General features: G+C 43.5%; 1 protein-coding gene across 4 annotated transcripts; it reads left to right on the top strand.

The window, feature by feature from the left end:
• The first annotated feature begins 1794 nt into the window (after nucleotides 1-1794).
• LOC118594436 (bromodomain-containing protein 8-like) lies at nucleotides 1795-22046 on the top strand. 4 transcript variants are annotated; one of them, XM_036204277.1, is made up of 6 exons: nucleotides 1795-2272; nucleotides 5985-6142; nucleotides 12958-13047; nucleotides 14524-14592; nucleotides 20993-21170; nucleotides 21720-22046. In XM_036204277.1, exons 1-6 carry the CDS (start codon nucleotides 1967-1969, stop codon nucleotides 21768-21770), a joined length of 852 nt encoding a protein of 283 aa, XP_036060170.1. In that variant the 5' UTR covers nucleotides 1795-1966; the 3' UTR covers nucleotides 21771-22046. The 4 variants fall into 4 exon arrangements, with proteins under 4 accessions (XP_036060170.1, XP_036060173.1, XP_036060172.1 ...); XM_036204280.1 differs by lacking the exon at nucleotides 12958-13047; XM_036204279.1 differs by lacking the exon at nucleotides 14524-14592.
• The last annotated feature ends 47 nt before the right edge of the window (nucleotides 22047-22093 follow it).

Genomic DNA, 22093 nt, shown 5'->3' with positions numbered 1-22093 from the left:
AGGAAAAAAATAAGTAAAAAGGCTCAGGTCTTACTCCTAAAATAGGACTGTTTATAAAATTTGAGGGTTTGGGATGTAGCTTAGAGTGGATGGAGGAAGCCTTGTTTTGATGCCTGGTTCTTTATACACCATCGTGACAGAAGCCTGTAATCCTGGACTTAGCAGACAGGTAGAGAGAAAGCCAGAGTAATAGCAGGCTACTAGCAAAATTTAGACCACCCCAAGATACATAAGACCCTGTTCAAAAATGTAAAATTTGTTATGCTAAGGGAGAAGTTAGTCTTTGAAATGAAATGGAATTCAGTCAGTCCAGGAGTTAGAATATGAAATAAGTCTGAAAGTAGTCCACAAACTGACGTGTGCTACAAACATCAAGCCACTGGAAGTTGGGAAACTGCTAGTCATGGGGGCGCATGTCTTTAATCCCAGCACTCCAGAGGCAGAGGGAGGTGGAGCTCAGGGCTTCACGGTGAGACTCGGCCTCAATAAATACAATTTAAGAAGTTTTTAAGTTGGAAAAGTTTACATTAAAGGTCAATTTTCAGTTGGTAAAAAAGCTGATAATTGAGCTTCCAAAGGTAGTAACTGTTGGGGGCAAAACTAAGGAGACATAATTAGGACTCATGTAATGGGAGCAATAAAGTACAGACAGATGAAAAACATTGCCCTCAGTGGTGGAAATCTAGGCACCGTGGACAAGTTTGTATCCCAGCCTGCACTTGTGAAGCTGAAAGTAGAATTTTTGAGTTTAATAATATAGCAAGACTCAAAAAACATCAACAAAACAAACCCCAGGGGCGGGGTGGGGAGTGGTGGTGTGTGGAGAGATGAAGAGCATGCAGTGCTCTTCCAGAGAGACTGAGTTCAGTTCTTAGCACTGCACCAGGCAGCTCACAACTGCCTCGAACTCCCAGCAACTGAGGAGCCAACAGGTCACACAGGCATATATACATAAACAGTAATCTTAAAATTTTAAAACTCAAGGGAGCAACTTGAACAGAGGAAAAAGTTGAAACTTTAAAGGAATTGATGACAAAGCAGAAGACCAAGCAAGAACTCAAGAAAAAAAATCTATTGAAAGCTGTAGCTGGATGCTGGGGTGTAGCTAGCTTACCTAATGTGCGTGAGATCCTGGATTCCATTCCTAGCACCAAGTAAAACCAGGTCGTTCTCAGCTGCCTTCTAAATGTGAGGCCAGTCTACATGAGACCCTGTCTTTAAACGGAAGAAAAAAAGTGCAGAAACCAGTGTAATGAACAAGAGGAGGCGGTTACAACTGTTTTGGGCTGGAGAGATGGATCAACAGTTAAAAAGAGTGCTTGCTGCTCTTCCAGAGGACCTGAGTTCAAGTCCCAGCACCTACATCAGGTGGCTTACCACCATTTATAATCCAAGGGATCCAATCCCTCCCTCTGCTGGCCCATGGACGCCTGCACACGCATGGCATTTATTCACATTCTTGCACACACATGGCGTTTATACACACACCACGTAACAATAAAATTTCCAAATGAATGAATGAATAGTGTTTCTGTTTTTATTCTGACAGTCAGATATGATCAGAAAGATGCCAAAGGTAACCATGATTGTTTTGAAACTACTGGTTAATAAGTTAATAATAGATTAAAATATGTATACACTGAGGAAAATCTTTTTATCCTCAAGTTTATTGCCTTGTGGTTGAGTTCATGGATGATTTGTGATAAAGCAAGTCTGTTAAGGCAGTTACGCTCCAATCCCCAACCCCTTTTTGGAGATGGAGATCTCCAATTTAAAAATGGGGAAATACAAACATGAAGCTTTTTTTATCCAAAAGAAAAATTTCATCTAACGTCTACCTTTAGCTGGCTCTTATGCCTCCTAATGAATGGAAATTTATGGACTCTTTCTATGAACTTGAAAGGCAGGGGTGTATTGAGAGTGTTTATTTGAATTAATTTGTTTTGTTTGTATTTGAATTAATTTAATGCATTTTTCTATATGTTTACAGATGGGGTGTGAGTGGGTTTGGTTGGATTCTGGACAAGACTATCCCGATGACTCTGAGCTGAGCAATGACTACAGGTCCCTCTTCAGCTCCTGGGACTCCAGTCTGGACCTTGATGCGGGCAGCTGGAGGGAAACTGAGGCTCCAGATGCAGAGGCTGAGGACCTAGAGGAAAGCAGCCCAGAGAGAGAATCTAGTGAGTTTCTTGTGGAAGATGAGAGTGAAGAACCTCAGGAGGAGGCGGAGCCAGGCAGCAGCCAGAACCTCCTCCACTCCCTCTCTGAGGTAAAGGGAAAGCTATTATTGTCATAGCTGGAAAGACCGAGCTTCTTTCCCCTCCCTCCTTCCCCCTTCCCACTCCCCGCTTCCTCCTCCTCTTCTTTTCCCCCTTCCCTTCCCCCTCCTCTTTTCTTTCATTTTGAGATTGGATCTGGCTACTTAGTCCTGGGAACTCTGCCTCAGCTACCCAAGGGCTGGCATTCCTAGGTGTGCACCACCCTGTCCCACCCAACTTTCTACTAGAATGCTTCCCTGCATAGTCCTACTACTATTAATAGTTTACTGAAACAGAAGCTCAGGGCCTAAAGAGATGAGTCAGTGGTTAAGAGCACCTGCTGCTCTTGCAGATGCCTGGGGTTTGGTTCCCAGCACCCACATCAGGCAGCTCACAGTGACTGTAACTCCAGTTCCAGAAGACCAGTACCCTCTTCTGGCCTCTGCAGATACCCACATACATGTGTCCTGTGCTCAGAAACATGCACACATATGTGTAAATAAAATTTAAAACCTTTTTTTTTTTTTTGTATGTATGTATGTATGTTTGTTTCTTTGAGACAGGGTATCACTATGTAGCTTTGGCTGTCCTGGAATTCACTATGTAGACTAGGTTAGCCTCAACCAGATCTGCCTGCCTGTCTCCTGAGTGCTGGGACTAAAAGCATGTTATCACTATACCCGGAAATAAAAATAAGTCTTTAAAAAATAAGAACAAAATACAAGTTCCACTATGGCAGTGGCTGATTGATTGCTATGCCCTTAGCACTTGGAGCTGATGTAGAATATGAGACAAATATGTAGTTTGCAATGGGATGTCCTAAATCCACAGTCTTTAGGCCCCTGGTCTTAGGAAGTAGAAGGTTTATATGTAGGGCTGCCTTATGATGAGCATCCTTGCCATGTGTTCAAGTGTCCTTACCTTGGTTAAGGGCTGAGGACCAACAGATTGAAACAGTGAATTTATATTTATTCTGCAACTGAAAATATTCAAGAGAATGTACATCAAATTCAGCAAGTATCTAGTTCAAATATTGTCACTTCTATAGAAGAAAAAGATTTTAAGTTTTCTAGACAGCTACTCCCAATTAATCACAATTGACACTTGAGATTAAAAATTACACCATAATCAAAAAGAGCCAAGAACTATGTCTACATGTTCACTATAATGACCCCAGCAACTAACCCAGTGCCTTTGATAAAATTTGATTGAATGATTAAGTGGGTTAAATCTAGTTGCCATCTTAGACTTAGTCATTCTGACAGGCCAAGCATGTGGCATCACTGAGGTATGGATGCTGTTTTCCACTGCTGTTCCAGTGCACCTAATAACAAACTTGGATTGCAGGTCGTTTAGTTAATAGAGCCATCGTGCTTTAGCAGCAAAGAATCAAGGGAAAACTGTTGCCCTTCCTCTGGCTGGTACCAGGCAACAGGAGAGGAGGGAAATGGAGACTAGCAAAGTGAAAGAGGAGCCTGCAGACAGACTGAAGAGCTTGTAGCCAAGCTCAACTGAGTGCTGAAGAGAAGCCACTGAGAGAGTGTGGAAGGCCAGAGGCAGCCCCCGCGCCCCCCCCCCCCCCCATATCATACCACAGAGGGCCGCCCACAGAGAGCAGAGATAGAGGGGCTGCCCACAGAGAGCGGAGAGGTGAACAGTTTCAAACACCTGGTCTTCCCAGGGAGGTGGGACAGAGGAGCTACAACCCATATCCTAACTCCAATTAGTTAAACTTCTTGGGTCCAAAGCACCATGTGAGCTACAGTATGTTACTGGACATTCAGAACCCCTGTTTTCTCTGCTCCACACAGATTAAATAGTGTTCTACTTTAAAGATCTTATGGTGAGATTTAAATGCAAGAATTCAGCCAGAAATTGTAGCACACCCCTGTAATCCCAGCACTTGGAAGGCAAAGGCAGGAGGATCAAAAATTCAAGGCCATCCTTTGCTACACAACAAATTTGAAACGAGTGTGGGCTATAAGACACCCTGTCTTCAAACATAAAACAGGGCTAGGGGTGAGCTAATCGGTAGATTGCTTGCTTGGCATGCATAAAGCCTTGAGTTGGACCCCTAGCTCCAGATAAGCAGGTTGTAACGATGCACATGTGTAATCCCAGCAGTCAAGAGGTAACAGCAGGAAGGTCAGGTTTTTGAGGTTATCCTCAGCCGCATTTAAGTCCAGTCTGAGGTAAATAAGACTGGGTTGCAAACAAAGGAGTGGAGTTAGTGATGCACACAGCCACTCAGGAGGCTGAGGTGCAAGGACCATTTGACCTTGGGGGTTGACATCTGCCTAGGCAAAACAGTAAGACCTGTCTCAAAACCAATAAATAGCTAAATAGGAAAATGAGATGGCTTAGCAGCTAATGGTGTTCGCTACCAAGTCTGAAGACCCAAATTCAGTTCCCAGAACCCACGTGCTGGAAGGATGAGACTGATTGCTGAAAGTTGTCCTCTGATTTCATGTGTGTGTGTGTACAAATAAACATAATTAAAAACTAAAAATAAATAGGGAAATAAAAAGATAGCTCAGTCAAGTACAATACATGGCTCATAATTATTATTATCGGGGCGGTGGCTCACACCAGCAGCACTCGGGAGGCAGAGGCAGGTGGATCTCTGAGTTCAAAGCCAGCCTGGTCTACAGAATGAGTTCAAGGACAGCCAGGACTACACAGTAACACTGCCTCAAAAGACCAAAACAAAGAAAAATTGTTATATAGATGGAAGTTGTCTCCTTCTGTTTGATCCCAGCCACAGCTGTCTCTGTTCTTATGTCCTCAGCATTTAACCCCAAACAGGTAGAACAAAGAGTCAGAGAATTGTTTTCAGCAGATGAGAACAACAGCAGGAAATACACCTTTCAGAGTGGAAGTCTGAGCTAAGGAGCAACACCCAGCCCCTAGTATCTGGTGTTAGTCTTCTCCCATTTTAACCTCATGGCCTCATGCTGAGACAGGAGAGGTGGTCTCTTTCCTGGAATAGGCAGAGGGTTTCTTAGAAGATGTCTTTACCCATAATTTCGTTTGTAAGAACTAGATGCATTAAATGTGAGAGTATACGGGAAGGTAGACTACCTATGGTTGAAAAAGTTAGTAGGGAAGGGCAGTGGTACTCTGCTTGTACTTATCAGGGAAGTGTCCATCCACAGGCATTGACTAGAGCCTGCTGAGGTCTGTTGTAGTTTCTCTTTTCCTGGTGGGGATGGAGCCCAGAGCTTCAAGCATGCTAGTCAAACACTTTACTGAGGACAGCCCAGTTAGCCACATCACACCCAGCTCCAAGCCCTCTTATTTAGCTTTCCCGGGTGTTCCCAAACTTGTCATTTTTATCCTAACATTTGTTTTAGCCTTAACATAATCAGTACCTTTGGAATCTCCCTGTTAATATTATCTGGCCGGCTATAAGAGCTAACTTTAAGACCACAGGTAATAGTAAAGGGTTGAGAGTTTTTTGGTTGGTTTGTTGTTTCCCTACAGAGGTCAACATCAAATCTAGAATTAAGTACACTTTTTCATTTGGGGGACATTTTTTAATTGTTCAGGTTATCAATAAACTTTATGGATTTGTCTAACAAAGTCACCTTGTTCTAATTTTTCTGGTGCTGTATAGAATTGGCTCTTCTTACCTTAAGGTCTGCCTTCACTTACTCTGTATAAGTCAAGTTATGATGTAGCTAGGATAGCTCTAAAGTTCCCTGTGCTTCTTGGATTTCCCAGGGGGAGGCTCAGCAGGACTCAAAAGAGGAGGACCAGGGTGAAGGGGATGCTTCAGATGTGGGAGAGCAGCCCCCTTTAGGTGACTATGATGATGGCGTGGGCGTTCAGGAAACTCCCCTGGTGGACATCCTTTACAACTGTACCAACTCCTCACAACTGTAAGTATAGGGCTGGGGGGCGACTGAATGGTCGAGTGCTTGTTTAACATACTCAGGATACTGAATGTGATCCCCAGCATGGCTAGGACCTCTAAGCGAAAGGCTCCATCCATGATTGTTAGGATTCATACTTTTATTTAATTCCCTTGGTAGTTACTTGAATCTGTTACCATGAAATGAATTATTTGATAAGGCTTTAAAGAAGTTACAGGTGGAAAACACTAAGAATAATTTTTTGAACAAGGTGCTCAATATGTCACCAAAGCTAGCCTGACTTCCTGAGCTCAGGTTAAATTTTTAACATACTATAAATAGAAGTTTACAAGCCTGTTGCAGCTGGAGAGATGGCTCAGTGGTTAAGAGTGCTTGCTGCCCTTGCAGAGGACTTGGATTCAGTTACTGGCACCTATCTGGTGGCTCACACTGCCTATAACTCCATTTTCATGGGAACTGACACCCACTTCTGGCCTTGTTAAGTGCCAGGCACATACTCAGTGCTAATATATACATGCAAGCAACACCCTTGTGCACATAACATTTAATCAACCTTAAAAACTACAAACAGCCTGTTTTGTTGCTATTAAGAGCACCTTCATGGATGAGGATGTAGCTCAGCGATAGAACGCTTGCTTAGTAGATGAAAAGCCCTAGGTTCAGTCTCCAGCACTGAGAAAAAGAGGGGGAAAGAGTCTCTATTATATATAAACCTTCTCAGTAATTACTAGTTTGATTTACTTAGGAAATGGTGCTCAGTGGTCTACTATTATACAAACTCGACCTTTTGAAAAACTACTGAAACAGGGCCAGGAGTGCATGCCTGTGCTCTCACACTCGGGAGGCAGATGCGGGAAGACTTTGCTTCAAGTTCAAGGCCGGCATGGTCTACTTAGTTCCAGGACAGCCAGAGCTACAGAGCAAAACTCTGTCTCCAAAAATAAATATTTAAAAAAATTATTAGGTTTTCTCCCCAAGACAGGGGTCTCATGTAGCCCAGGCTAGCTTCAAATTAGCTATGTAGTTGAGGATACCTTGAACTATTGATCCTCTTATTTCTACCTTCCAAGTGCTAGTATTATAAAATTAAGCCATCATGCCTGACTCTTTAAGATTCAAAGTTTATATTCTCCCTTTGTCTTGTATGTATCTTGGGAAATTGTTAATATAATTGTCTTATTTTTATAGCTAATTGAGGGACTAAAGACCATATTTTATCTATCTATTTATTTTGAAATATGGTCTTACTAGGGAGCTCCTGTGGGTCAGTGCCTTGCAATGCTCCTGCCTCTGACTCCTGAGTACTGGGATTACAGATAAGCTCCACCATGTCCTCAGACTGTTTTTGGCAAGCAAAAACTAGTGAAGTATGTTGGTTCAGACAGACTGTAATCTTAGCACTCTTGGAGGCTGATGCTCCTGAATTACATAATGAACCTGGTTTTGTGTGATGTTATTACTGGGGAAATTCTAGCAAACATCTACTTACCTCAACAGGGATCTGTTGATCACAGACCAAAGTAATGATACCACTAAAGTCCACTTTGGTGAACTAATGAGTGTATTAGGGCAATTTACAGGAATATAGGTGAGAGGCTACTTACTGGAGAATGACTATCTCAAAGGCAGCTGTATCATTGAAAGCCCAACCCATCATGGGTAACATCTCAAAAAAGCTAAAATCTTGGATCCCTCTGTACAACTTTTAGGCAGTTCAATAGATTGGAGAGTCTCCTTAGAAGTCCTTACTACTTATATAACTTTGGCAGGAGAGGAGCCTGTGAATCTTCTCAGTTTCAGGGACTTCCTGAGACTTGCCAGTTGTTTGCTTCCTGATCTTAATGAGCCTCCTAATGAGTTAAAAAAGAAGTCCTTTTAGAACTTCCTGAGTCTTTTTCTTTGTTTTGTCTTGTTTTTTTAAGACAAGGAATCAAACCTGGCTGTCCTAAAACACGATAGGTAGACCAGGCTGAAACAGAGATCCACCTGTGTCTCTGCCTCCCAACTGCTGGGATTAAAGGCATGTGCTAACATGCCTGATAACTTTCTGAGTCTTTAAGGAGTTTCATTTCAAAATGGAATGTTTCAATTCAGAGGAAATTGCATATATGAACAGAACAGAACAGAATATCAGTAATGATATCTGCTTGGCCAAATATCTTTTTTTATTTGTTTTTGAACTAGGGTCTCATGGAACTCAGGCTGGCCTAGAACTCAATATGTAGCTGAGAGTAATCTTAAACTTCTGATTTTCCTGCCTCTACCCCCTAAGTGAGGTTACAGGCTTGGCCAGTTATCTTAAGGGGAAATAGAAATCTGAATTCTTATGTTAAAGCAGAAGTTTCAAACTCCTTTAAAAAACAGCCCCATATCTGGGCTCGGTGCCTCACATCTATAATCCCAGAGCTCCCAGAGTTCTCTGGTTGACCTAATAAGTTCCAGCCTGGCTACAAAGTGAAGCCTTCTGTCAGACAATAACACAACAGCAGTCCCTGGAGAGGGAAGGTGGAGGTAGACTCCAAAGAGAGCCCGTTGATAGAACTCTTGGCTAGTATACTCAAGGCCTGTGTTCTAGCATTGGAAACCAGAAACAGACAAAAGGGGTGTTCTCCAGGCTCTTTTCTATCTCCTGCTGAAGTCTGCACTGATGAGGACAGGAGACCGCCTCTGGGTCTAGTCCTGCTATGCAGTACTAGCCACTCCCTTGCTTTACTCTCATTTATGTGGCTGGTATTTGTCTCCATGTGGGTAAAATAAAGGTAAGACAGATTCTTAAAATATGCGTCGTTGGTTAATTACGAGGTTATAAAACCTACCACAGCACACACAGTGGATACATTAAGTCTTTATTGTGAGGATGTATCAATGAAGTTCTACAACCTAGTACAAAAGAAGTATTGTTAATCTAGTCTGAGTGATCAGAAACTTAAGGCACGGATGCTGCTATAACAAACCTCCCATCCACCCTCCTGTAAACCAACCTAATGACACTCATTGGGACAGACGGACACACACACACACACACACACACACAAACACACACACACACACACGTAGAAGTGAGTCTAACTGGGAAAAGGAAGGAGATTAACAGGAGTTGAAGGAGGACAAGAGATGGTAAGGTGGTGGTGAATTTGATTGGAATCTATTAATGTGCGTGTATGAAAATGTAATGAAATCCATTATTATGTATAATTAATATATGCTAATAAAAACATTAAATAAAATAGGAATGGCTGGAGAGATGGCTCAGCAGTTAAGAACACTTGCTACTCTTGCAGAAGACCCAAGTTCGTTTCCCAGCACCCATATCCGGAGGCTCACAACCATCTGTACCTCAGCTCCAGGGAATCTGACACCCTCTTCTGGTCTCCTCTGGCACTGCACTCATGTACACAGAAACACACAGAATTACAAAACAAAAATAAAATCTTAAAAAATAAATAAAATAGGAAAAAAGAAAAGAAATTTGTTTTGTGGTTTAAATGTCTTATTTGGATAGGGTTCTATAAATAATAGCATTTAAGGATAAGTTGAGTAAAGATCATAGTAAAATTATATGATTTGGTGGTATGTGATTTAGATCCAGGTGAGGCCAGGTGTGGTGGTGCATATCTTTAATCCCAGCACTCAGGATACAGAGGCCGGTGGACCTCTGTGAGTTCAAGGTCAGCCTAGTTTACCCAGCAAGTTCTGGGATAGCCAGGGATACATAGTGAGACCATATCTCACTCCCATCCAAGTACTAACCAGGCCCAACCCTGCTTAGCTTTCGAGATCAGATGAGATTGGGCGCATTCAGGGTGGTATGGCCGTAGACCCATATCTCAAAATAAATAAGTAAATAAATGATTTACAAGTGGCTGGAGAGATGGACTACTAGCAGTTAGAAATACTTGCTGCTCTTGTAGAGGACTAGGGTTCAGTTCTTAGCACCCATATGGTGGTTCAAAACCTTCTGTAACTCCAGTTTCAGGGCATCCAATGCCCTCTTCTGACCTCTACAGGTACCAGGTACACACGTAGTACACACACACATACATACATGCAGTCAAAACATTTGTACATATCAAATAAAAATGAATCTAAAAATTGAGTCTGGATATAGGTGAAATAATACATAGTGAAAATAAATAGTTATGAGGAGGTATTAAAATTGAGCAGATAATAGGAATTGTATTTTCACATGGATTTATACCATCTGGTATACAATGCAAAATGAGAATATGACATTCTTTTTTTCCTGAGACAGCGTCTCATGTAGCCCAGGCTGGCCTTGAACTCACTGTGTAGTCAAGGGTGATGAAGTTCTGATCTTCCAGTTTCTGTCTCCCAAGTGCTAGAATTACAGATGGGCCCCCATGCCTGATTTAGAGAATTTGGAAATCTAAGTGTTAAGACAATCTCTTTCAAAGGAATAATACAGTATATAATGTAGAACATGTAACATATCATTTAACTTTGGAGTAAGCAGAAAGCCTTTATATCTTTTTCCTTTTTTTTTTTTTTTGTTTGTTTTTCGAGATAGGGTTTCTCTGTGTATTCCTGGCTGTCCTGGAACTCACTCTGTAGACCAGGCTGGCCTCAAACTCAGAGATTTGCCTGCCTCTGCCTCCCAAGTGTTGCAATTAAAGGTGTGCGCCACCACTGCCTGGCTTAACAGAAAACTGTACAACTGGGAAAATTATAAGGTGAGATAAAATATTGAACTGTTGTATCTCAAAAGAAAAGCAAAATAAGACAATTTAGTGCAGGACAGGAAGTATCATGAGGAGAAATGAATCTATAGTAGGTAATTTTTGAAGATTATGGTAGCTAAGGATATAGTTTAATGTAGAGTGCTTGCTTGCCCAGCCAACAGGAAGCCCCAGTATCAAAACACAAACCAACAAACCAGAAAACTGAGGGTTGGAGAGAGGGCTCAGTGTGTAAGACACTAGCTGCCAACCTGTTGACTTGTTGACTTGGGCCCCACATGGTGGAAGAAGAGAGCAACTCCTGCACTTGTCCTCTGACCTCCATATGTATCTGCACCATGGTACCCACCTGTGTGCTCACGCACATGCACACATACACACACGCTATAAAGGAAATTAGAGGGAAAACTAAAACAACTAAGATTACTATGCAAAGGAAGGCTGATGGGCTATTGACTAGCATGCAGGAGGGCTTAAGTTTAATCTCCAGAACAGGGAGAAAAAAGAAAAAGTTCAGTTAGGAGACAGTTTGCATCCAGAGCCAGTCTAGAGCAGATGGGCCCATTTCAGAACGTTAGAATGGAAAGCAGGGGGTGGCCATTATCAAGAAGTTGATAAGGGGAATGACATATTTCTACTGTGTAAAGCAGCTACCACAGCCTGATACAGGTAGGGATCTTCAGCTGCCAACAGGTTTCTAGGTACATTGTTCGGAGAGGAGTGTGTATGCATAGTGTGTTCAGGTAAGGGTCTTAGGCTGCCAAGTGCATTCCTTGAAAAGGAGTGGTATGTGTATAGCCCAAAGAAATGGACTTCCAGATAGCTAAGCTTGCCTGCCTCTAATGAGGCATACAGGGGACAGTGAAAAGGAAAAAATACTTACTATCTAGCATTCAAATGAAACATAAGAGAATTCATTGATATGTCAGGAATAAATTAATAGTGTCTACTATGTGTCTGGTGATTCTAGGTACTTAGGAAGGAACACTGAGGTGGAGTCTCATGTAGCCCAGATTGGCCTCCAGCTCATTATGTAGTCTATAACCCATGATCTTCCTCCTCCTGCTTCCAAAATGCTGGGTTATAGGTGTGCACCATTTGGCCCACTTCAAACTGTTTAATAGATCAGTTCTGTAGAATCACAGGTACGAACCAGCAGGAGGTGATGAGGAACAGGTGACCTGTAACCCCAGCATTTGGGAAGCTGGAGGCTGAACAGTTTAAAGCCATCTTGGGCTAAGCATAGGTTTCCAGAATAGTCTTTTTGTTTTTTGTTTTTCAAGACAGGGTTTCCCTGTGTAGCTTTGCTCCTTTCCTGGAACTCACTTTGTAGACCAGGCTGGCCTCGAACTCACAGAGATCTGCCTGGCTCTGCCTCCCGAGTGCTGGGATTAAAGGCATGTGCCACCACCCCTGGCCAGAATAGTCTTTTACTACATAGCTGACCCTGCCTCCAAACACCAGAGTGTGGGTGGGGGGAGGAAAAGGGGAAAAAGGCAAAGGCAGGTTCATATTTGTAGTATACTTTATAAGACAGTGACCACTTACCCAGCATGGTGGCATAAGCCAAGTGTTCTGGAATATGGAGGAAGGAGAATCAGGAGTTCAGGGTCATCTTCAGTTACATAGTTCAAAGCCAGCTGGTCTACATGAAACCCTGTCTCAAAAGGAAAAAGAGAGAAATATAAAACAAAGTTAACCACTTCATTGGGTGGTAGTGATACTGTTTATTGTGGCTAGAGAGATAGCTCAGTAGTTAATAGCCCTTACTGCTTTTGTAAAAGACCTTGGTTCAATTCCCAGCACCCATATCAGGCAGCTCACAACCACCTGTAATTCCAGTACCAAGGGCACCCAATACTCTGGCCTCCACAGGCACCAATTCATTCTTGGTACACATAAATTCACACAGGCACACTCAGAGACACATAAAAGAAAAAAATGTTAAATATATAGTTTACTATCTCTTATAAGAGTATTAAGTACATTTTCATACCTATGATATTATATCCCTTCAAATGTTTAATTAGGAGCACTATGCCTTGGGAAAGCCTCATTACCCATCTAGTGAGACACAGTACTACTTATGAAGCGACTGTCTCTTTTCTGTCATATATCCTGTAGGAATGACCTAAGCCAAGGTGATCCTATTCAGGATCATTTCCTATTTAAGAAGACTCTTTTGCAAGTCTGGAAGATGATTGCCAGTCACAGGTAGGTTTCCAATGTGAGATTATCTCCAGCACCAAAACACATGCTTGGATATGAACACAGAAGGGGATAGCTTCATCCTTCATACTTCAACTGGAGTGGGAGTGTGGGTCTGCGACTCAGCTGCTGTTGTGCCTGCCCAGCATGCAGGAAGTTCTAGGTTTCATCTGAACATAGTGTACACTGGCTAGGGACTAACATGCCTGTCATCCTAGCCTTAGGGAGATGGAAGAAGGATGGTCACAAGGTGAAAGGAACCCTGGTTTGACACAGGCCTGGGCTACAGGAGACTGTCTCAAAACAAGGAGGCCCCCAGACTAAGAGCTAAGCCATGGGTGAGACCTATAGCTGTTGTATTAGTCTATAAGGAGTCGTTGCTGTACCATTCGAATTGTCTCTAGGAATTTTTTCCTAATACTTGATATTTTTGTACTTCAGATATAGTTGCCTCCTTCCCATGTGGTGGCTTTTCCTTTTCACAGTAATAGGTCCTCAGAGCTATGGGTGTGGCTCATTTGGGAGAATGCTCACCCAGTATGCATGAAGTTCTAGACTTAACCCCAGTGTTACATATACCTGTCAGGTCTGGTGGTACACACCCATCAAGGCAGGAGAATCAGAACTACATGTTCATCCTTAGCTGTCTAGCAAGTTTGAGGCTAGCCTGAGCTACGTGACACCCTGTCTCAAAACAAACCAATGGTTAGAGAGAGCTCAGCAGGTAAGAACACTTACTGCTTTTTTTTTTAAGATTTATTTATTATGTATACAGTGTTCCGCATGCACACATCCCTGCAGGCCAGAAGAGGGCGCCAGATCTCATTACAGATGGTTGTGAGCCACCATGTGGTTGCTAGGAATTGAACTCAGGACTTTTGGAAGAGCAGTCAGTGCTCTTAACCTCTGAGCCATCTCTCCACCCCCACCCACCACTTACTGCTTTTGCAGAGGACATGGACTCAGTTCCCAGCACCCACACAGTGGCTCACAACTATCTGTAACTCAAGTTCCAAGGTATCAGGTGCCCTCTTCTGGCTTCTGTGGGCACTGCACACATGTGATGCACGTATGTACATGGAGGCAAAACATTCATACACATAAAATGAAAATAAATACTTTTAAAAGGGAAAGAAAAAAACTAGAGTCCTTAACTAAAAGAGATTATGATGACAGTTAAAATATTTTACAGATTGAGTTCCCCCCTCCCTAACATCCTTGCTGCTTAGGGAAGTCAACAAAAAGCCATATGCTGTTTGTTTTTGCTCTGTAGCCTGGCTGGTCTAGAACCAGAACCCAATACATAGTCGAGGCAGGTCTTCCACTCTTGGTGATCCTCCTGTCTCAGTGTCCTTAGTGCTATGATGAACCACCACACCTCATTTACTCTGTAGTTTGAAGTATTCTTGTTATGAGTCACCCTTCTCCTTTAGAGTGATTCGCCAGGGTTTCTTTATCCTCTTTGGGTTTATTTCTTAACAGGTTCAGCAGTCCATTTCTGAAGCCTGTGTCAGAAAAGCAGGCCCCAGGATACAAGGATGTGGTGAAAAGGTCAGTAGGAGAGGGACTGAGAGTGTGGTTGGTTGCTGTTGTATTTTTTGAGACAGTGTCTCATGTAGCCTAGGCTAACTTCAAACTGGCTAGATAGCTAGATAGCTGAGGACGACCTTGAACTTCCAACCCTCCTGACTCCCAATTCCCAAGTTCTAGGGTTACAGACATGGACTACTATGCCCATTTTTTGTGGTGCTGAAGATAAAACCTGGGCTTAGTGCATGCTGGGCAGCACTCTCCAGCTGTGTACATTCCTGGCCTGGTTCATTGTGCTGGGCAGCACTCTCCAGCTGTGTACATTCCTGGCCTGGCTCATTGCTTCTCTTTTGTTCATTTGTTTTGCTCTGTGGATTGCATGTAGCCCAGACTGGTCTCAAATGGTTGAAGCTGACCTTAAATTCCTAATCCTCCTTCCTCCCCCTCTGAAGTGCTGGGATACAGGCCCGAGCCACACTATACCAGGTCCTTGTTGCTTTTATGTCTGTCTTTTCATTCTTTATTTCCAATCTACTGGACTATATATCTTATTTACAGTACTCACAAACTCAAGATATATTCTACAGCCAATCTAAGCCAATTTGGCTTAAAAATTGTTTCCGACATTTAAGTGGGAAAAAAAAGAAACATAAAAACTTAAGTTGTTTATCTAAGAAAATGTTTTAAGGTCTAAAAAGGTATTTGGATGGTAGTAGAAGTTATGATAGAAAGTGGTTTAGGTATAAAACTTTGGACTCATCAAGATAGGATAGATAACGGAGTATTTTCTCTGAATTTGCCTAATACAAATGGACTAGACATTGGAGTATTAAAAAAATAATAAATATAAAAAATTATTTTGATATGCTTTCTACTCCCTGCCCCAATATTACCTAGATTGGTTTAGAACTTGTGGGTTCAAGCAATCTTCCCATTTCTGCTACTCTGTTAACTGAGACCACGGGTTTTTGAGACAGTCTCATGTGCCCCAGGATGGCCTCACACTTAGCTGAAGGTGATCTTGAAGTTTCCAGCTTCCTGCCTCTACCTCCAGAGTATGGCATTACAGGTGTTATTATTATTATTTGTTTTGTTTTAAAATTTGTTTGCCATTTATCTCAGTTTGGTAGATAACTGGAGATGTTTCTGCCTCAGTCTACTAATTGCCTAGTGCTACAGTTACCTATGTGTGTACCTGGTCCCTCCACATTTGACAGTATTTCTTGAAGAAAATTTTAGGAGGGACCCTGTGTTCATTCAGGCAGTTAGTTTTAGCCATGCTAAGATAAAGCTGTTAAATGGAAATTCAAAAACATTGTTGGGTGCTGTATTTTGGGTGTTAGCATAGTTCCTCTAAAATGCTGCGATTATGGAGATGGCCCCATTGTTAAAAGCATTCAATTGCTCTTACAGAGAACTCAGAATCAGTTCCCACATGGTGGCTCACAACCATCTGTAACTTTGGAGTTACAATTCCAGGGCCTCTGCCATCTTCTCGCCTCCGTAGGCATGAGACATGCACATGGTGTGTAAATACCACATAAACAAAGTAAAAATAAATCCAAAACTATTTTAAAGTGCTGTCATAAAACAATAGAATCTAAAAGGTTATGAGAGGGATTGGTGAATCTCTGTGACTTGAGGCCAGCCTGGTCTACAGAGTGAGTTCCCCATAGTCCCTAACAGTGCCAACACTTCAGAAGTTCAAAGTCTCCATCTGAAATATATAAAACTCAGGACCATTGCTCTTGTAATTAATTTGTATGATTGAGACAAGGTTTTACTGTGTGGCTCTAGCTGGCTCGGAACTTGCTATGTAGTCCAGGCTGGCCTTGAATTCCTTGAACTCTAGAGATCAGATTGCCTCTGCCTCCTGAGTACTAGGATTAAAGGTGTGTGCCACCACACAAGGCTTTTTAATTTTTTAAATTTATTAACTTTATTTTATGTGTATTTATGTAAAGGTGTCAGATCTACTGGAAATGGAGTTACAGATAGTTGTGAGCTGCCATGTAGGTGCTGGGAATTGAACCCGGGTCTTCTGGAAGAGCAGCCGGTGCTCCTAACCCCTGAGCCATCTCTCCAGCCCTGCTTTTTAATTTTTAAAAATAGTATTGTATTATCATTATGATTATGTGTATTGTGAGCATGTGCACGCATACACTTACATTTGTATATGTGCTACAGGTCAGTGGACAACTTTCAGCAGTCAGTTTTCTCCTTCCTCTGTGGGTTCCAGGAAATGAACTCAGGTTGTCAGGCCTGTACAACAAGTATGTTCATTAACCTGCCAAGCCATCTTGCTAGTCCATCTTCTAATTGTGACCCTCTGTCAATAAAAAATGAACTATATACTTCCAATATGCAATGGCACGTGGTGTACATTCCTACTTTAAAAGGGAAGAATGGGGCTGGAGAGATGGCTCAGAGGTTAAGAGCACCAATGCTCTTCCAGAGGTCCTGAGTTCAATTCCCAGCACCCACATGTTGGTTCACAACCATCTGTAATGAGATCTGGTGCCCTCTTCTGTATACATAATAAATAAATCAATCTTTAAAAGGGAAGAATGGGGCATAGCAAGGAAAGTTTGGACGAAAGCAAGCCTGAAATCCAGTAAGGCCAACACCATTCCTGTAGCTCTCTGTTCAGCACCTGGTGCTCTGATGTTCCACTGAGCTCCAAAAGTTGTGTTGTCTACACACAACACAGAGAGATTCTCTCATGGGCCAGCTCCATTCCATGGTTGCGTCTATCTTCAGTAGTGTCTCACATCCTGGAGTCTTTATTACAGCCTAGACTCCATCTTCAGTAGTGATGTCATGGTCCTAGCGTTTCCTGTCCTGGAGTCTTTATTACAACCTAGACTACCTTCACAGCCTCACACAAGGGCAGCTCAGCTACTGCTGCAGCTCCAAGGCACTGCATTGTCTCTTTAATGGCCCCATCTCTTGAACAGTTAAAGGTGTATTATTATGGGTGCACAGCTCTGATCTTGCTTGTGCGTCCTTCCTTGACAAGCTCCACGGTTTTTATTTTGCTCCGCTTGCTGCTCTTTCTCACTACAGATGATGAAGCAGTGAGTAGCCTCGTGTTTTCCTGCCTTGAAAGTTCCTTTGCAAACAAAGTAGTCCATGACTTTCTAAGTCAGCCTCCCTCAAGAGCCTAGACGTTGGCAGAATATAGACAAATGCTTTGCCAGAATAAAACCTGAATGGCCTCCAGCCCAGGTCCCAGCAGAACCTTGTTCACCTCTGGCTCTTCGCAAGCCAAGGCTCTGCAGTCTACTTTTCTCTGCTTCTTTGTCTTACAGACTCCTTCCCGGAAGAGCCTACAAAGTCCTTCTTAGAGCAGTTAAGGGCTTGTCTAGGTCAGCTTCCCAAGCTCTTTCACTTCCTTCTCCCAAATTAGTTTCAAAGACCTAAGAACCTTACAGCCAGGCTTACCAGCAGTTGCCCTCCTGGTACCAGCAATTGCCCTCCTGGCACCAGCAATTGCCCTCCTGGTACCAGCAATTGCCCCTCCTGGTACCAGCAATTGCCCCTCCTGGTACCAGCAATTGCCCTCCTGGTACCAGCAATTGCCCCTCCTGGCACCAGCAATTGCCCTCCTGGTACCAGCAATTGCCCTCCTGGTACCAGCAATTGCCCTCCTGGTACCAGCAATTGCCCCTCCTGGTATCAGCAATTGCCCTCCTGGTACCAGCAATTGCCCCTCCTGGTACCAGAAATTACCCCTCCTGGTACCAGCAATTGCCCTCCTGGTACCAGCAATTGCCCTCCTGGTACCAGCTTCTGTCTTAGTTACTTTCTGTTGCTATGATAAAAAATACTCTGGAAAATCAACTTAGCCAGGCGGTGGTGGCGCACGCCTTCAATCCCAGCACTCGGGAGGCAGAGGCAGGTGGATCTCTGTGAGTTCAAGGCCAGCCTGGTCTACAGAGTGAGTTCCAGGACAGCCAGGGCTACACAGAGAAGCCCTGTCTTGAAAAACTAAAACAAACAAACAAATCAACTTAGACCTGGGTATGGTGGAGAGTTCTAGGACAGCTAGGGCTACTTTGAGAGATTCTGTCTCAAAAAACAAACAAACAAACAAAAAACCCAACAACCAACACAAAAGGAACTTAAGAGGTAAAGGGCTTGTTTTGGCTTACAGTTGCAGAGGGATGCAGTCAGGGAAAGATGATGGCAGGGATGAGGCTGCCTGGTCCACAGGAAGCAGAGAGAACAGAAAGTATGTGTGCCCTCGTGACATACTTCTTCCAGCGGGGCTCTACCTTCTAAAGGTTCCACAGCTTTCTCAAGCGGCACCATCAGTGAGGCCCAATTGCTCCAATTCGTGGACTATAGGGATATTTCACATTCAAACCACAATATTGACCTCTGATTCTGATGACAAAGGCCGACTGCGTTCTGCAAAGCGCGTAGAGTTGCCAGCCTTTCTTACCATCTGGCCTTTGGAGTCTCGGTTCTGTGTGTGTGTGTGTGTGTGTGTGTGTGTGTGTGTGTGTTCCTTGGGATAGTGCGTGTTTTTTCACAATAAACTTTTCCTCTTTGTCTTCTGGGGCATTTTCTGGAACATTTTTTTTCAAGAGCTTTCCCTTCAACTCTGAAATTTCTTCTCTTTTTCTATTAGGGGTTTCTGGCATGCAGGAACCTCCTTTTTCTTCTCTTTGGCACCCCCATGGTTATAGCCAGGAAAAAGCTGCATGCAATCTCTTCAGATCCCAGTTTCTCCATCTGTCAAATGGAGAGCATAACTACCTGTCCTCACTCTGCAGAATGAGGCAGGAACACCATGACTGGAAAGACAGCATAGGCAGTGGACAGACAGACAGCCCCCTGCTTCCGCTCCTCAGGTGCCAGGATGCAGGGGTATGCCCCCATGCCCAGCACAACCCTGACTCAAAAACTGTGGTAACAGTGGGCCTGGTGCGTCAGTAAGCCTCAGATCCTGACCCCCTGCCACAGTGCAGGAGGACAGCAAGTTCAAGGACTGCCTGGCAATGTCACAAGCTCTTGCCTCTAAAAAGCCAAGAAAGGGCTGGGACAAAGGTTAATGGGAAGGGACTTGCCCAGTATGTGTGAGGCCTACCCAGTCAGTGGTTCTTACCTTCCTAATGCTGCGACCCTTTAGTACAGCTCCTCATGTTGTGGGGACCCCCACCATGAAATCATTATATCTACATAATGTAGATATCTGATATTCAACCCCTGTGAAAGGGTTGTTGACCCCCAAAGGGGTCTTGACCCACAGGTTGAAAACCAATGCCCTAGGTTCAATACCCAGTGCCTCCCAAATGATGATGATAATGGTAAGTAATACCTACATTGTATGTTTATTGAGAGGGTTAACTTACCATAGAATGTGCTCGACATAGTGTTTGGCCTTTATAAAGGATTGGTATCTGCAGCTGCTATTTTATTATTTTATGAAAATTGTTATCTTTGCCACTCTTGTAATTAGCTTTCCATTGCTGTGATAAACACCATGACCAAAAACAGCCTGTGGGAGAAGAGGGTTTATTCCATCATCCAGGGAAATCATCAGGGACTTGGAGACAGGAGCTGATGCAGAGGCCATAGAAGGGTACTTCTTTCTGGCTTGCTCCTCATGGCTTGCTCAGCTTACTTTCTTACAGAACTCGGATATTGTGTGATATTTTGTTTGTGTTCTGACAAATAAAGCTTGCCTGGAGATCAGAGGGCAGAGCTAGCCACTAATTAACCATAGGGGCCAGGCAGTGGTGGCACACACCTTTAATCCCAGCAGTTGGGAGGATTATGCCCTTAATCCTAGGGAGGTAGAGACAGGAATATAAAGCCGGTGGAGACAGGATCTCGGCCGCTCATTCAGTCTGAGGATTCGTAGAGACAGGCTCTTCCCCTCATTCGGTCTGAGATTTCATAGAGGTAAGAAGTCTCTGGTGGCCGGCTGCTCTGCTTCTCTGATCTCTCAGCGTTCACCCTCAACATCTGAATCCGGGTTTTGGTTGTTAAGACTAATTAGGATCGAGCTTCACTCAGGACCATCTGCCCAGGAGCGGCACTAACCCACAGTGGGCTGGACCCTCCCACATCTATCATTAATTAAAAAACGCCCCAGACATGCCCACAGGCTGGTCTAATGAGAGTTTTCTCAGCTGAGGTTCCCTCTCCCCAGATGACCCGTTTGTGCCGAGTTGACAAAACAAAAACTAAAAACAGATGAACCAGTGCGGCTTCTGTTTTCACCAGGAACAAGTTCTCAGAGAGCTTGTCATCGACGCCACATTTTTGTTTGTCTGTCGGTCTGTTTTGAGACAATCTTACTCATGTTGGCTTGGAACTCACTGGGTAGCTCAAGCTGTCCTCAAACTGGTGATAACTTCCTGCCTCGGCCTTCAGTCCATCAAGGTTTGATTTCCTCTTGCTCCTGCAGACCCATGGACTTAACAACCCTGAAAAGGAACCTGTCTAAGGGACGCATTCACACTATGGCTGAGTTCCAGCGGGATCTGATGCTCATGTTCCAAAATGCTGTCATGTACAATGACTCTGACCATCACATATACCACATGGCTGTGGAGATGCAGCGCGAAGTCTTGGAGCAGATCCAGGTACTGGACCAGAACGTGCTTCAGGGACAGGGAAGGTAGTCTCTGGAGTCTGGTTTATGAAGCCTGTGTGACTAAAGGTGATGTGGAGGTGACCTTGTGTCCTTGGAGCTTGTCTTATAGATGACCGAAAGATCTTAAGGATTGATGTCCCCTCAGGATTGGGAAGCTCCCTGTCTTCCATGTCTTAGAAGGTCCAGATTGAATATACAACAGCATGAGGTTATCTGGGAATGCAGCAAGATGGCAGGGAATGGGCAAGTGATGGGCACTTCTGCTTTCAGAGGCCCCAGTTGTAAAGCTAAAGCAGGCCAGTGCTGGATCCACTGTCCATGTCTTGGTTGCTACAGCTGTTGGTAGTGATGGACATGTAGAGTGCCCATCTTTGGGGAGAAGACAGTAAGTTCAAGGAGACATGTAAAGATTTCCCTTTGGGAAGCATCACACTTTAGCCAGGGTAGTCTTATCTGTTTGCCAATACAATAGATGAAATTGCACACTCTCCTACATGGCTTTAAGGTTCTTGGTTTGTGTCTGGCTTTGCTCCTGTAGGTGCTGAGTACTTGGTTAGACAAAAGAAAGGACCTGAGTAGTCTGGAGTGAGTGCCAGCGAATCCAATGGATGAAGGAAGCCTGTCCTGTTAGCCTGGAACTGCAAGTCTGAATCTTTCTCAAGTTTATAGCTCTCCTGAAGACTGGCCAGAGAAAATCTGAAGACTTACTCCTTCTCCATTACCTTCCCTAATAAGGATAAGAAGCCCTACTTCCCTGCTGAAGAGTCAATGGTGCTTGCAGATATATTATTTGTAAAGGGGTGGGGTTGGGGTGCTGAGATCCTGATTTATGATGTAAATATTGCCCATATTTTTGTTGTGTAGACTTAGAAGTGATTTAATTGAATCTTTTGTTTCTCCATGAATAAATAT

The sequence above is a fragment of the Onychomys torridus genome, chromosome 13, assembly GCF_903995425.1.
Source record: "Onychomys torridus chromosome 13, mOncTor1.1, whole genome shotgun sequence".
Classification (NCBI taxonomy): domain Eukaryota; kingdom Metazoa; phylum Chordata; class Mammalia; order Rodentia; family Cricetidae; genus Onychomys; species Onychomys torridus.
This window is presented reverse-complemented; position numbering and strand designations above follow the sequence as displayed.